Source organism: Mercenaria mercenaria, chromosome 13 (genome assembly GCF_021730395.1).
Source record: "Mercenaria mercenaria strain notata chromosome 13, MADL_Memer_1, whole genome shotgun sequence".
NCBI lineage: Eukaryota > Metazoa > Mollusca > Bivalvia > Venerida > Veneridae > Mercenaria > Mercenaria mercenaria.
Genome location: NC_069373.1, coordinates 63,368,772 through 63,386,505, shown reverse-complemented (window position 1 = coordinate 63,386,505; position 17,734 = coordinate 63,368,772). Strand labels below are relative to the sequence as shown.

At 35.6% G+C, this 17,734-nt stretch overlaps 1 protein-coding gene across 2 annotated transcripts in view; it reads right to left on the bottom strand.

The window, feature by feature from the left end:
- LOC123528829 (uncharacterized) overlaps positions 1-7,984 on the bottom strand; it is a 31,878-nt gene extending 23,894 nt beyond the window's left edge. Inside the window, exons 1-3 of one of the 2 annotated variants that reach the window (XM_045308853.2) lie at positions 7,602-7,984; positions 5,468-5,650; positions 1,638-4,243 (exon numbers count right to left, since the gene is read on the bottom strand). In XM_045308853.2, coding sequence (XP_045164788.2) covers positions 4,098-4,243; positions 5,468-5,650; positions 7,602-7,875 — 603 coding nt within the window. In that variant the 5' untranslated portion in view covers positions 7,876-7,984 and the 3' untranslated portion in view covers positions 1,638-4,097. Of the gene's footprint in view, positions 1-1,637; positions 4,244-5,467; positions 5,651-7,601 lie in introns of those variants that run through there. The other variant, XM_053522048.1, reaches the window with a different exon arrangement.
- Positions 7,985-17,734: the final 9,750 nt, after the last annotated feature.

Sequence of the window (17,734 nt, the reverse complement as noted above, 5' to 3'; positions counted from 1 at the left end):
TTGACCCACCCCGTCCTTCTGTCCGTGTGTCTGTCTGTCTGTCTGTCTGTCCGTCTGCCAACAGAATGATCCTCCGATTTTTTTAAAAACTACTGCACCTGCAAGTACCCTGCGGCTGGACGTACAGCCGTCGTGTTTACTACCTGTCGTGATATGACCGTTATTTCTCATGTTTGAAAAAATTTACATTTAACAGTGATAACGCTTGCACAGGACGGGAATCTGTTCTTGCGGATTTAGTCGTTTTCATTGCTAAGCCTGGCTCATTCCACTTCCGTTGGTCTAAAAATAGCGTGAGTTCTATCTCGTCTTTGTTTTAATATCATCGGCAAATTCAGAATATTTTAAAGAAACATTTAAATTGAAAGCTGTGTGTTATTTGGTAAGTATAAATGTGTCAAATCACAGCGGGTAGTCAACACGGCGGCTGTATGTCCAGGCGCAGCTAGGGTACCTGTAATTGCCTCAACCTTGATACTTCACATACACAGTCATAGTGGGCAATATGCACTAAACGCACGTATACTATTTTTTCGGATGAGATTCAAGATGGCCTACTGGGAGCCATTTTGGATTCTGTTCATGTGATTTCTTGAAAACTATTGCCCTACCTCTTAAACTTCACACACACATAGAGGGCAGTGTGTTGTTAATGTTCATGTCATTCTTATCTGGATCATATCCAAGACGTCCGACTGTAAAACATTTTTCCACTAACAAGCACGGGCACGGGTCCAGTGTTTATTTTTTGTTGAAACAAAAAATAAACACTGGACCCGTGCCCGTGCTAACAAGCATACACTTCGGGCCCATACATCCACTTCTGTGGTACTCGTGTTAAATATTCAACCGGTAGGGGACAGCCCCCTCCCCACTGTATTTTCAGTAAAATAAGTCAAGTTCCATGTTAAATTTCGTGTGTTTATGGCAAAGACAAAACTAAAATTGAGGTGTTTCCTGTGCGACGCTGTCAAGAAAGTGATCCACAAAGGATTAGTGGATTCAATCTGGCGCCGTTGTACTACAAATTACCCCATTTACTTTTCATAATTTGACAGCTTATTAATTGTAGTTTGCGATGATATATCGGTTTCAATAGGTTGAAATTCTAGAATATATAGGCTTGTGCGCGACACATCGTCTCATGATGGTGAACATTTGTGCCAAGTTATTTCAGAATTCCTTAATGCATAAAGAAGTTATGGCACGGGCACGAAAAATAGACCCTGTTTTACCTTTAAGTGTCTCATTAAAGAGAAAAGAAAAACGCTAAGACGGGCATTAACTACATATGGCCGATGTGTGTGTGTAAAGTTTGAGACAGGTAGGTGTAATAGTATTCAAGTAATTGTACGACCAAATTTATGAGGACACACATACAAACAGACCAAACAGACAGTCCGCATAGTGACTCCTATATACCACCCTTCCTTCGAACTTCGTTTAAGAGTTATAATTATGAAGAAATACTACAGGAGCATAGGAAAAGCCGATATTTTATAAATTAGTCAGTTGCAAACAGGCATACAGTCTCTTTTACGAAAGTCGCAAACATTTGTACAGTACTCAAGCAAATACGCATACAGTCAATAATTCACACCGAATCTTCTTTCGTTGGCGGTTATAAACAAATTGGAGACTTTAGCAATGATTTTATTTGATTTTACCAAACTAGTATTGTTTCTTTATCCATGAAATAGTGGGATTTACATGTGGATCATTCTTCAATCAAGAAAATATGTACTTTTGACGCCGACAATGTACAATTTCTGGACAAAATCAGTGATCAATCGAGATTTTTGCTAGAATTTTACCTGTAATCAGTCTAACACATTATATACAGAAACAAATCATGTCCAGCTTCCAATAAAATTTAAATATACATACCATCAAAGCATAATTATCAGTCGCTTTAAAATTGTGTTTTTCAACATTTAGCCGTCAGTTTATTGTTTTGATCGGTCGCAACAGGAAGAGGGGGAATACAGTCGTTTATAGAGTGTGATATTAGTGTGTATATGTATAAAAATCAAATATTTTAATGTTAAAGCTGAAAATGAATATTACTTATTTCACCTTTAAACTCTCAACAAACTGAACTGCTCGTGGTGAGATGGCCACAGAACATACGATGAGATATACAAAATATATTGTAAATTGTTGACACTCAGACTGAACAGTGCAGATCCTGATCAGACTGCATAGATGTGCAGACTGCTAATGACCTATACTGGTTGCAAATCAGAACCAATCGTGTCCAGCATGACAAGGGTTAAGCGACTTACAATTAGCATTTGCATGCATATTTCGTATTAAACATTTAAAGCAATAAACATGGTGTCCGAGCCTTTTACTAGTAAGCCAAAGTAAACACACATTAACACCATTTTACAAAGCTGTATATATCTTTTACTGCACAGTGTATATAGTAAAATAATAGATACAATTTATGCTATAGCGTATATAATAAATGCAATATACAAAAGAGCTATCAGAGGGCCGCATCGCTTGATTATTCAAAAGCCTTGTCACAAAAAAAGAAATACAATAAAAATAATCAAGTAAAAATGGTACAACAAATTCCCTAGGAGAGTAACTAGTTTACATACAAACCATCAAATTTGCGAAGTCAAAAGAAGACAATTGTGGTAGGATGATAGGATAGTTGAATACTAGGAAGACGATGTATGACAGTAGAATTATTGTAGCAGGATAGCAATAGCAGGATGTTAGGATGAAATATTATACTATCGCAATCTTACGATCCTGCCATCGCTATCCTATTATCCTCTTATCATGCGACTCTATCATCGCTATCACACTTCTCTACCATCGCCGTTTAGTTATCCTGTCACATCCTATTATTGCCTTTTATCTTTTATATAATCATACGTAGTTATTCACTTTAAGCGTTCGTCTGCTATTCTGCTGCCATCGCCACTCGCCAAATTAACAAAGCAGTGTGTTAGAGTAATAGGTCAGTAGGATAGTGATGGTCGGATAGCTGGATGGCGATTCTAGGATGGTAGGATAACAATGGTAGGATATATTGAAATATTGCCATCCTGCTGTCTAACCTATCATTCTGCTGCGTTCATGTCCTACCATCCAACTATACTCTTATCCTACCATGTCATCTTACTATTGCCGTCCTTTTATTCCGTCACCATACTTTCCTACCATCTAACATTTACTATCCTACCGTCGGGCTTTGCAAAGTGGGCGATGGACGACGGTAGGATTTGAATAAACTGACCCCGATTCCGTTCTAATACACTTAACGTAGTAGGACAAGAGTCACTAAATAACGGGTATATGATTTGACGAAGAAAAAATGATTCTTTTATTTATTCTGACTTCATCAGTCTTTGCTCTGATTATCTCCAGTTTTTTGAGAAGAAAAGGGACATAATTATACAAAATTCGAATAGCCTCATGAGTTATCTCCTGTGTCTGAACACAGACTAGGTGGTGGGATATAAATAGTAGAATGGCGATAGAAAGATAATGATAGTAGGATGGCAAACTATCAGCCTATGATGGCTATCCTTCTATCGGTGTGTTCAACAATCCTGCTATGTTTCCACCACTATCACACTATCCTACTATCCCACTATCTTACCGTCGTGCTTTTGCAATTTGGCGATGGATGACGGTGGGGTATGAACGAAACAGTTATTTCATTATGTCATTACTTTATATCTTATAAATACTTTTAGACTGACTGATATGAGAGACATTTTGACAATATCAAATGATTTTAATAGCCTACAGGATACAGTAACATAGTGATGGTAGGATGTGGCGATTGTATAAAAAAAGTATAACTGCAGAATTCCATCCTACCATCCGATTGTATAAAAAGTATAATTGCAATATACCATCCTATCATCAATATCCAACTATCGCTATCCTAGAATCGCCATCCTATAATCCTACTATCCTATTATATTACAATTGCGCTTTCGTAATTGGGCGATGGATGAACGATGGCTGTATATAATGACAACATTATCCTATACGTAACTGTCATCGGAACTTTCCCAGGGAAATAAGATTTAACACGAAGGATTTGACGTCAAATGTCTCACTTTCTACTACAATAACTGAACTGCTACACAAAACAACATTGCGGATAACGACGCCATTACTGTCGCAGCCGCATCTGTTTCTGTGTGCCGCTGACATTTGTTAAGTTTACTTTCTTCTGGACACACTTGACGCTTCAGCGTTATTCCATTCTCTGCAAAATAAAACATCAATATTATACATAAAGTCATGTTATATAACATGTTATTCTTGTTTATTTTTTATCTGTAAACGCCGAGACAAGTTTACGCGCATTTCACACCGCTTCAAGCACCTAGAAGTCGCTTTCTAAATACTTTAGAAACGCCTCGGCGAAACAGTCGTGACCGCCGTGGACTAGAGTTTACAAGACACAAGCGTTTAGATGACTTCAGTTAAACAGCCGATACTGACGTACACTAGAGTTTATAAGACCTTGGTGAAACAGTCGTGACTACGGAATTCTGTTTGGCTCATGTCGTGTGTCGTCCGTCATGTTTAGGTCGACGCACGAAACGACGCGTAACAATACGACGCACGAGCGTCGACCTGGAGGAGTAGACGGTCGACATACAACATGATACGTAACAATGCGACACGACGCTCTACACACGATATGATGTATGACATCGCGACATTAATGTCGTGCGTCGAGTCGCATTGTCATGTGTCGTATTGCGTGTTGTGTCGTATTTCGCGCTTCGTATCGCAAGTCGACCTAAATCACGGCAGACGACGCACCAGGATTTCGTATGTGACCACCGTACAGTATAGAGTTTATAAGACTTTCGTTACCGCCGTACAGTAGATAATACTTCCGTGGAATAGCCATGAGCGCCGTTCACTGAATTTATAAGAAATGTCTAAGGCGTCCAATGCGATAGAACTTCAGTCGAGATCAATTATTTAAACGTAAGGTTACAGCTCTCACTTGCCAAGAAAATGCCAAGAAAATGTTAAAGAAATGACAACAGAGTCTCAGGGATTTTATGCTAGAGATATTTATTTTGAAGCACTCTAACGACTGATGCCAGTCTATAAAGAATAGTCAAATAAAATCTATAAGATCATGTGGAAGCAAAAATGCAACAAAGCAAAATAATAGCTGACTCAGTTTGATTTAGTCTGTTCGTGAAAAGTAATGAAACAGTAACTGTGAAAAAAAATGTATTTAGTCAAACTCAGCACACAGAACTGCTGTACTAGCACCCATGTTGAATGTTTCTTTAATAATATCTGATGTAACATCGAATAAAAATAATTTAGTATAAAGTTATGAATTATTGAAATCATACTTTGATGCTGTATAAAATAGTGACTTTGAATGGAGGGGGCGTACAGTGCTGTGATGTCAGAATGCATAAATCATTGACTGTTTCAACTTTTACTTGTCACTTACCTTCAGGGTACTGCATGTATAGGTCACACACATTCAAATAGTCCATCAGTTTACTCTTTGAGACTGCTGGCTGTTCAGGGGTTTGTTGGTATGAATCGCTACTCTCGTCTTTTGCTTCTAGAAACATCACATACTTCTGTCCTTTTACCAGGTCCAGCGCTCTGCAATGGCCGGGTGTGAAACCTGAAAGCGATTATAAAAGTTCTCTCAATGCAGTAAAACCACTGTAGACCGACTACAATGTGTTAGCTGTACAGAGGTTTTTTGTTCCCGGAGGGGTCAAATCACTGATTCACCCGTTAAGTCGGAAAGAAATTAATCTCTTTTTAAATTAAAATGTGGCCACTGGCTGGTGCAAGAGACGGCGACCTTGCCATTAGATAAAGGAATACGTTATCTTTTGTCAAAAATAGTTCATGTCTGAATTAATAAATAAAAGATGACACTGTCGGATGTCGGTGACTGCATCAGTACAACATTTCATACTTCGTACGAGTTCATAAAGTACATTATACAAGGGACAAAAGAGGTACATTAGGCGAACAAATATGTCCATTAAATCACCATTCTCTGGAAGGTACATTTAGAGCGAGTTTACTATAATACTATTACTAGTACATCTTAGCAAAATGAAAGCTATTGCCTGTTAGCATCCTTTGACATTCTGATACTGTAAACTTTACACACCCATCCTTACAAGCTAGCACGATTTCACCTGCTCCATAATTATGTCCGTATGTTGGTTGCAATTTTATGATTCAAGTAATATTAATCATCTGATAATGAGGCATACGACAAAATATGGAGTGGAGTCTTTGAGTGGAGTCTGGTCGTTACCATAGACTCTTAATTTTGGAGTCAGATTTTAGAGTCAAATTAAACATGGTCACCCGTTCAAAGTTTGAACAGTTATTAAGATTAAAAACAGTGGTATTATTGTTGAAATATCATAATACGAAATACAATAATAATTAATGTATGTTGTTGTTGCTACTGCAAACAATAATAAGAATGGTGATTGTTGGAATGAAGAATACAGTTTGATATTACGTGAGACTGGTAGTTATACTTTCGATTATGGGAATGATGATTATTTGTTTTACATAAATATGTTTACAATAAAAACTATTGATTGTTGTTTGTGTCTCTATGATGAAAATGTATATCAGCAATTATGTTATCATCATCACTGTCATCGTCATGGTTATCTTGAAATGCAATTTATCACCCTCGCAGGCATTCTAAGGTCAAAAATTGTCTAAATTTCAATCATCATCACAATCAATATCTTTAACAACAATAGGGCCTACACACACCCCCACCACTATAGTCATTCTCAACATCAATTACAACAGCAACCTATTATCTTCCGACCAAAACTGTTTTTCATCTTGGTCATCTGCAAGTACATCAGTAAAACTATAGATGATAATAATGGTTCAATAACAGATGAGTATGATGATGACAGTCGAAAGTCTGATGATGATGTTGATGCTGATAATGATAATTATGATTATTACAATCATAATTATCATTATCAGCATCAACATCATCATAACGATGATGATCAGATGTGATGGTGTTGTTGTCAGTGATGATGATGACGATTATGGTGGTGTTGGTGGACATGTTAATATTGATGATAATGGTTGTGATGATCTTGGTGATGATGGTGGTGCTTGTGATGATTGTGCTTATAATGATGGTGATTGTCGTTAACGTGGTGATGATGGTGGTGGCCGTGATAAAATAGTAGTTTATGATGATGGTTATGGTGGTTGTGATGATAGTTGTTATGCTGATGATGACAACGACAATAATGATGATGACGTTAACATTATGTTGACACTTTAATGTGTCAAAGCATAAAGAATATTATCAGGCATACGATAAAGAAAAAAATGCAGGTTTAGCAACTGAAACACGTGGGAAATCATTATCATATACATGCTTATTTCACTTCAAAAATTATCATGAAACATCTTCATCGCTAAAACATCTATATCAAAATCATCCTGTCATAAAAATCATCATCATCACCAGCAGCAGCAACAACAAAATCAAAATCAAAAGGTTTGGAAGACCCTACATCTATAAAAAAATATTGTTTCCATGAAAGTAGAATGGTACGTACCTGCCCCGCCTATCTGGATACTCCCGGGTAGTGGTCCGCCCTTGTATGTACACTGGACCGTTACACTGGCACCGTAGGTACTATTGTCAAACGTATCTCCGAACAAAGGATCAGGTCGTATGATCTCAGTTACTTCACCGACGACGACATGTTTTGAAAAAAACACATTGGACGCCGGCGTCGGCTCTTTGTAACCACCCTCAGGCTCAGAACACCCGTTTGCAACAGCCAACACACCAAATAGATAGATTGTAAATTCCATTAATTTTCTCATATTGAAAATAAAAAGCTCAAACGACGGAAATTAGTTTACACTTTTTAACTTGAGGTTAATGTTTTCCACAAAAAGATAACAACTATTTCGACCGTGATGAAGCGTCTTATGACTAATAACTACACGCCTCACTGCACACGCGGATTCATCAGCACAAACAACACGATAAAAACATACATTTTATGAGTTTAAGCATACAGAATGATTAAGTATATATAGTTTGTGCATATTATTAATACGTATATACAGTTTTGAAATAATTTTGAAGTGTGACGAAGTTATTGAAGAAATTTGTTCTATATAATTGCAGTAGCCCAAGGGTTTTCTTTGTATTCAAATGAACTTGAGTCAGCCAACCTTATAAGTGTGTCAATACGTGAGAGAAAACGTGCATTTTTCATCAAATAAAAAAAAAATCATTTTAGTCACTTTCTGTTACAGCTGTGCAAACAGAATAATAAAAATAAGAAACTTTTTTAGGAATATTTTTCAAACTTTATCATAACAATATTATAAGAGAGTTATTTCAGTGTTGTCGACTTTATTAAGGTAAAACTTAAATCATAATCTGATTAACACCAAATTCAAATTGATATTTAAAGAAAAAAAATGATATTCACACACTCTTCTATATTACTGCTTTTTGAATGATGTAATAAAATTGGTCTCATATGTGCATCAAGGTCATTGTTAGAAAAATAAAGCATGAGAAATGTACAATTCGTGCATTGAAAATGAAACATAATATAAAATTTGATTTTATATCCCATTAACATTGATTTCACGAGTAGGGGTTTAGCGTGCAGATGAAAGTATATACGCGTCTTTAATTAATATGGTAGCACATATGTAGCACATATACGCGTCTTTGATTAATATGGTAGCACATATGCGCGTCTTTAATTAATATGGTAGCACATATACGCGTCTTTAATTAATATGGTAGCACATATACGCGTCTTTAATAAATATGATAGCACATATACGCGTCTTTAATAAGGTAGCAGGTATGCGCGTCTTTAATATGGTAGCACATATACGCGTCTTTAATTAATATGGTAGCACATATACGCGTCTTTGATTAATATGGAAGCACATATACGCGCCTTTAATTAATATGGTAGCACATATACGCGTCTTTAATATGGTAGCACATATATGCGCGTCTTTTTGGGTAGCACATATACGCGTCTTTGATTAATATGGAAGCACATATACGCGTCTTTAATTAATATGGTAGCACATATACGCATCTTTAATATGGTAGCATAATATAGTAGAACATATATGCGTCTTTAATTAATATGGTAGCACATATAAGCAGCTAAAATATGGTAGCACATATACCCGTCTTTAATATGGTAGCACATTTACGCATCTTTAATATGGCAGCACATATACGCATCTTTAATATTTTTAATATGGTAGCAGTACTCATGGCCACTACTCAGTCTCATTTCACTGGGAACTATTTGACACCTGATACTAAAGTAACACTGTTTTATTAGTTTATGAGCACCACTTAGTTTTAGTGATTTCATTAAACAAATACCAAAACTTTACTAACAAAAATACAATTTATTTGCATTTAAATGTCGTTTATAACGGACACAAATTATGGAGCAAAATTAATGCTAGTCCATATAATCGGTAAAAATTCACGTGATGCGCTGCCTCGACTTTCTCAAAACATAGGAAATGATACGAGGGTGGCGCTTTCTAAAAATTTCATCTTAATTTACCCGTTATGATAAAATCATGTATATAACATTAAGTACATAACAAGATAAGACATTTTAAAACTACAAGTGGCCATCTGTCACTCTGTGACAGTACACAAATATGTACTAAATTAAACATAAAGTAAACGTGTGCAAAAGTTATATTTGCTCTCTCTCTCTCTCTCTCTCTCTCTCTCTCTCTCTCTCTCTCAGCTTGATAGCTTCTAATCAAAGAAATCTGCACCCAAAGCAGATTTACAAAAAATTCCAAACGACTACACGTTGTTTCAAAATACCAGAAATGTAAATTTATGGAAATAGTATTTACGTACTTTTATTTCTCTACTTTATGCAATTATACAAAACAAATTTGTTTTCGTATTTCCCCTCATTAGTAATGTGCAAGTGAGGTGGGGTTAACACCGGCGGAAATTTGCAAAGAAGTCGTTTGAGTTGGCGCACAGGCAAAAGGCTACAAGACAGCATGTCAAAAACGAATGATACTATTTTATTGATTATTACATACTCGTTTCTATTCCCCGTTAAGTTACACTGGTACCGGAAACGTCAATATTTTTCCATACACTGACGCCTGAATTTCATATCGGGTGCGTGACGTAATTCAGTGTATGTTGTTGCACTTTTTTTTTCTATTTAGTTCAGTATTGTCAATCCTATTCAGGCTATTGAACATTTTTATGATATTTACATAATAGATGCATGTAGATGCGTATGTTATAAAAAGGTTATTATATTTGCATCGGGAAATATGCACTCGTTCTTCAGCGGAAGAATATTGCGCTCCTAAGTCGCGCAATATTTCCGCTGAAGAACTCGTGCATATTTCCCGATACAGAGCTAAGTATGATAGTAGGACAGCGACAGCATATTTCATCCTATTGAAGACATCGGACTATCGCTATCCTAGAACCGCCATTCCTGAGGCTACCATCCTACTACCTTACAATTGCGCTTTCGTAATTTGGGCAATGGATGAGCGATAGTTGTATATAAAGAAAACATGGTCCCTTGCGTAACTGTCATCGGGCTTTCGCCAGAGAAGTAAGATTAAACGCGAGGAATTTGTCGTAACATGTTTCACTTTCTGCTACACAGTTCAACGATGCGGATAATTATTGTCGCAGCCGCATCTGTTTCTCCGTGACGCTAACAAGAGTAAAGGTTGGTTTCAGGTGGACACACTTGGCGCTTCAACGCCATCCAACTCTCTGCAAAATCAAACAGCAATGTTACACATAAAGTAATGTTAATTAACATGTGTTCTTGCCAATATCATTCGTTCTTTGTCGTCGGCGCCATTCGGTAGGAGAAATTACGACTTTTTACTTATACCTGAGATATGTATCGCTAAAACATACGTTTTAGTGACTACCATGTCACTGTAAATAATGTTTGGTTATAAATACATTTCTTAAAAGCTTGACAAAATTATTCATGCATGTATAGGTCACAAACAATCAAATACTCCATCAATTTATTCTTTGAAACAGTTGGATGGCCAGAGGTTTGTTTGTATGAATCGCTACTCTCTTGTTTTGCTTCTAGAAACATCACATACTTCTTCCGTTCTACCAGGTCCAGCGATACACAGTGGCCGGGTGTGAAACCTGAAAGCGATTATAAATAGATCCATCAATACAGTAAAACCGCTGCAGACCGACTTGGATGGTAAAACTACAACGTGTTTTCTGTACAACGATTTTTGTTAGGAGAGTCGGAAAGAAGTTACTCTCCTTGCATGACTAAAATGTGTCCGCTGGCTGGTGCAAGAGACCGCAACCTTGTCAACGTTTAATTTACGTCAGACATTATAGTTTATTTCTTAATGGATGAATAACTAAGGACACTGCCGCGCCGCGTGACGGTGACTATATGGGCAAACATTTCGCTGTGGGCTATTTCATACTTCGAAAGTGTACATAGGTCAAAAGCATATCCGTGTAAAGTTACTTATACCAAGTTTAAAGTCAATAGCTTTAATGGCTATAAAGTATGCTTCGCATACCAATTATGACGGATAGACGAACGAACAGACAGACAGACAGACAAGCACCATCACATAATACGTCCAGTTTTTCTTTTCAAAAACACTTTATGTAAATCATAATTCAGTATAAAATGTCTACACCCTAACCAGAGTTTATAACACGCAGCAGTGAGGGGTAAACGACATTGAATAAGACTTTCATCACCTTGAAAATCCTTTATTTAAACAATTTCAAAACTGTGTTCACCTCTTTCAGATAAACTCCAATACCCACATACTGAAATGTTCCAAATGTTGTAAATTTACAAAAATTCAAACTCTCTAACTTAGGGTCTATGCAATTAATAAAAAAAGTTTTGGTATTTCCTCTAATAGGAAATTTGAGTGGAAGTGGGTGGGGCGGAGTGTACAGGCCAGAGAAAATTGGTGCAAATGTCGTTCGAGGTGAGCGCACGTGCAAAAGGAATGCTCCAAGATAGCATGTCAAAAACGACAGCTACGCTTTTATTAGTTATTTTTCAGTTCTTGATTACAAAACATGTACACGATTTCATTGATTTAGATAGTTTTGCATGTCTGATAAACCAACAATAATGGCGTAAGATCATTTATCTGGACCCTTAATGTAAAATAATCCACTAATAATATTTGGCAATGCGTGCATTTGACATAGAGACCTAGATTTTGATCTCAAATAACCCAGTTTTTAGAACTAGAACTAGGTTTCATTGTGACACACATTCATACAAAGTTTTGTTAAGATCAAGTTGAAAATTTTGCCTCTTTGAGTGTAAAAAAAAGGTTCTGTAGGATTTGATGAAGTGACCTAATTTTTAACCTCAACCAATTTCCGAGTTTGATTTAGATTTCATACAGGCCCTATTATATTCTGACAAAGTTTTACGAAGATCAGTCAGAAAATGTGGCATTTGGGGTGTTCATTAGTTTTTTTTTCTATAAAATGACTCCCCTTATGACCCTTGATGACTTAGTTTCAGAAGTGGCATAGAACTTACAAAGACAAATATTCGGTTAGTGTATTAAGAAAATTAGATAAAAAGGTAGGTTCTAGAATGTTATTAGGCTTAGCATTTTATTTTCTATTTGACCTAGTGACCTTGTTTCTGGACTCAGAAAACCAAGTTTTGAAATTAACCTCGTTTTCATCTAGACAAACATTTTAAAGTTTTTTTTTTTTGAAAAATGTGGCCTCTGCAGTGTTAAACAAGGATTTCTTTTATGATTTAACCTAGTGACCTAGTTTTTTACCTTAGATAACCTTGTTTTGATTTCGACCTAGACCTGATACAGACAAACAATCTGACAAAGTTATAAAAAGATGGAAGAGAACATGTGACCTCAAAAATGTTAACAAAGTTTTTCAATTATTTGACTTGTGACCTAGTTTTTAAAGGCTTATAATGCCTTTGTTTAAAGACCCAGCACGACCTAGTGACCTACTATTTTCACCCAAAAAACTTCATGAAAATCATTCTTATAAAACAGGTAATATACAGCTATACTACAAGTTTTCAGGTGGACAATTTAGGCTCTTCCTGAATAAGGGTGTTTTCACAACTTCATCAGTCAATCTCTTTTCAGCATAGTTTTAAGAATATATTACACTGTAGAAACAAAATGTGAATGAAATTTAACTAAATACACTGACTTATGTACATATTGCAACATTAATTCAATAAAATGTTAAGACATTAAACACATTGTCTTAGCCTAATAGATGTCACTGTCAATTTGAAACTCAATTCTTGTATATCTCATATTTTTCATGCAAATCATGTATAATTACCATCATGGAAATACAAAAAGAATAGGGTTATTTTATTTTGTTGGGTTAAACGTCTCACCGACACAATTATAGGTCATATGGCGACTTTCCAGCTTTGTTGGTGGAGGAAGACCCCAGGTGTCCTCCGTGCATTATTTCATCACGAGCGGGCACATAGGTACAACCACCGACCTTCCGTGAGCCAGCTGGATGGCTTCCTCACATGAAGAATTAAATGCCCCGAGTGAGGCTCGAACCAAAATCGATGAGGGGCAAGTGATTTGAAGTCAGCGACCTTAACCACTCGGCCACGGAGGCCCCCTGCCTTTGTTTAAAATGTGGCTGCCGCATTCTTTGTTTTGAACATTAAATAGATTATGTTCTTAGTAAATTTTATTTTCAATAAATGTTTACTTATATATTTGACACAAGTTTGAAAATTACTAACATTGCAGAAATTATTACTGAATCCATTATTTTGGTTACTTCCCTTTATGGTTTTACCCATGTAAGTTCGTGCGTAATATTGCAAGCAGTGCTTTTCTAACAATTAAATTATGTTTATTCTCCATTTAAACAGCTGATTCATCTTTCACATAAAATGTTAAAACTTATGGAACTTTAACCCAAGATAATCAAGTAACAAACTCATCCAAGATTGTACTGAAGGAAGCATTCTGACCAAGTTTCATTTTGATTGACCAGAATTTGTCACCTCTAGAATGTTAACAGTCGAATTTTGACTAAACGGACAAATCTGGATGCCATGCGACTTGAGCATTTTGTGCGCAGATGAGCGAAACATTTGACCAGATTGTCTTTTTAACCAGTCAGTCAATTACAAACTGTGTAATCCATGAATCTAAGCTAGATGCCATTTAATGACACCACAGAGGTTCCTGGTTATTGTCAATTCCCCAGTTTATCAACAGAGTTCAAAGCAAGCTTCATGTTTTCTTTAATCATACAGAAATTATCCAGTGACATTAACTGAAGCTCCCACTATGATGGACTGGTAACCCTAGAAGAATCATTGTACTCAGGCAGATGTATCTGTGAGCTTATGTGTGAGAATTGTTTACAACTTCAAATACTAGTATAGAATGAGTTAGAACTTAGTATTTAAAGTGATAGTACATGGTTGCTTTGAAGTAGATATTTATCTATTACTTCAAGTCAGAAATATTTTTTTCTGGTAAAATCTTTCTCCTATATCTGTCGAAGTGAAACTCTTATTCAAACGAGTCTTACTCTTTAATATTTATTTAAAGAATTATACATACAAGTTCTGAAAAATAATTTAACTACAAAATAATGTCAAACAGTTCAAACAGAAGCATACGAAAAACACTGGTGGTGAGAAGAAAACTTGCACAGAATCCCCAAATTGGGCACGGGGCCTGTATGAAGCATTTTGAACCAGCAACTTTGGTAGGACACCAGCAACCCCCATTACAATTGTATTGGTGTAATTATTTTTGTATAAAATACTTCGCCTAAAATAAGGTATGCAAGGAGCCAAGAAGAGAACTACAACCCACTTAGGTCAGGTGCACCAAATAACAAATGAAAACATGTTTCAGTTTCAGTAACAATTTTATTTGGTAACTTCAACTATATTTTTTTCAAACTGAACGTGAGCTAGAGTGCGAATCTGTAAGACAACAGTAAATTATCAATAAACAACATTACCATAGATACATCTGTAAAAACATGTTATACAATGGGTTTTACGGTTAGAATAAATCCATGACATTTTATCTCAATTACTGTCTTAAACTGGTATAAAAGCAAAGCATCTAGTCTCCTACCCCTCCTTGCGGCCCGCTGAAAGGATGCAATAAATGCTTTGGGCCAATCTTAGACCCCAATGATAAACAATAGTGATTGACAATATTTTAAGTCTTTTTTTAAGCAGTAGATACTTATTTGGAAAAAACAACAACAACAGAACTGTTTTATCTGAAATATGAAAAGTTGTGGTCCTATGGAAAAATAGTGTGTGTGTTATTCATTAAATATTACTTAAAACACAGTCATAAAAAGATTGTTGTATTTGCACTTATTGTTCCTGTATTCTAACGTGTTCTCTTTGTTTTTCTTTGTATTTGCCTTTCCATCACATATAAACTGGTTTTTGAGGTTTTCACCTGCTGAAACATTTTCATTTAATTGTTTTGAATTTTGCAATACCATCGGTGACTATTTAACTTCTTATTTAACCTCAGATAAGAATCACTAACTAACAGATCGGCAAATGTGCAGTAACATTTGTGCAGTAACAACTCCCATAATACACTTAATATGCATGTTTTTCTTATGTGTGTTTTTTTTTTATCTTGTGAATTAGATTTTGTTCAGAAAACTGAATGAAGTAAGGGCTTTAAATCTGGCAACAAATTTGTATTGATTTATATTCACCAAAAGACAAACAATTCTCTAAATAATACATAAATGGCAATTATATATTAACATGTGCTGACAAGTATCATATCATTTTTATACACTTTGAGACTACAGGTTTATCTCCATCTAAATTAGGAAGTACATATTGAATCTGAAAAATTATGCAAAATTTCTGTTCACATTTAACTGTGTTAAATATTGAAACAAGAGGATCATTGACCCTAAAGTGCTCACCTGTGTAAAAGGCTTCAAGTGTGTTTGTATAACGTAATGCTACAAGTACAGAGTTAGGTTCATATAAATATCAAGGCTCTAGCTATTTTAGATTCTGAAAAGACGATATTCTAAGTTTATTTTATATTACTCTATATTATATACATGTCATACACATGGGCATGGCCACTTTTGAACCTACGACAGTAATTTGAACAATTATGATAGGCAGACAGACAATTATGATAGGCAGACAGACGAGGGACGACAGACACAGCATGATCACAATAGCTCACCATGAGAACTTTGTGCTCAAGTGAGCTAAAAAGAACAGACAAGAAATGCAAAATGACTTTTGCCATGCCTATTTGGTTGCATAAATTCTGCTGTGTTGGATAACTTAAGGTGCTTGCTCACAAGGTTTCAAGTGAGCAGTAAATTGTGCAAATATTCTTTCCCCTTTCAGATAGAAATCAGTCTTGCAGTTATGAATCAAATTTTAAAACATTTACCTTAAAATGCTAGTCAGCACAAAATTCTAAATATATTTATATACACAAGAGTTTGATATCAAAATGTGTATCTGACATTAAGAAATAACAAAATAAGAGACCAATATTACACATATGTTATACATCCCCATAGAATGTAGAATCTATCCATCCTGTCATGGTATTCTTTTCAGATTCTTTTTTTACAAGAACTACATAGATACTTTACAAAAATGTCCCTGTCTGTAATCTGATACCTTAGGCCACTTATATAATTCTTAAACTTTTGTTATACCAAGTTGTATTTCAACCAGAAATGAATATCCATTAATTACCATGACAATTCTAATGAGTTACCATTAAGTGAAAGACAAAAGATGAGGTTCTATTTATTTACAATCTGCTTTGCTTACCACTCAAAAATTTACAAAACGGACAATGTTTGAAGTACCACAATGATACATGTACCAGGTAAAGGTGCAATTTGGTAGTAAAATGTGAAAAAATCTAATTACTGATTTGAGCCACGCAAGGAGAAAATCAACATAGTGGCTTTGCAACCAGCATGGATCCAGACCAGCCTGCGCATTCGTGCTGGTCAGGATTCATGCTGTTCGCTAACGGTTTCTCTAATTGCAATAGGCTTTGAAAGCGAACAGCATGGATCCTGACCAGACTGCGCAGATGCGCAGGCTGGTCTGGATCCATGCTGGTCGCAAAGCCAATATGTTGATTTTCTCATGGCACGGCTCGTTTAGTTTCCTAGAATAACATGTCTGACTATATTAAATTTAATTCAGGATACATGTAGGTATTATTGCGCAATGTTTCATAAATATGCTTGGATAACAAAACTACAAACATCTAAATATTGTAAGTCTTTTTTCAAACTAAGAAATATTCTTCCATGGAAGGAAGGGCTCATAACTTGCATAAGCATGATAAGAAATTAACTGACTTACTTAAGATAGAACTGTACATGGATTTGTTATAAATCTTGAGTAATGATTGAAAACTTGTTACATTCGTAGACCTTTCACTCCAGTTTAAACCTGTCTTAAAAAGCCAACATAAATCATATACATGTGTATCAAATATGCTGGTATCTTTAGATTTGTTAATTTGGCATAGGTAATCATGTAAAACATTCTTTTAATTGTTAAAACCTTACCTTCTATAGTATTGAAATGAAGTTGTTTACAGTGAACATAATTAAAAAAAAAAGTAAACATAC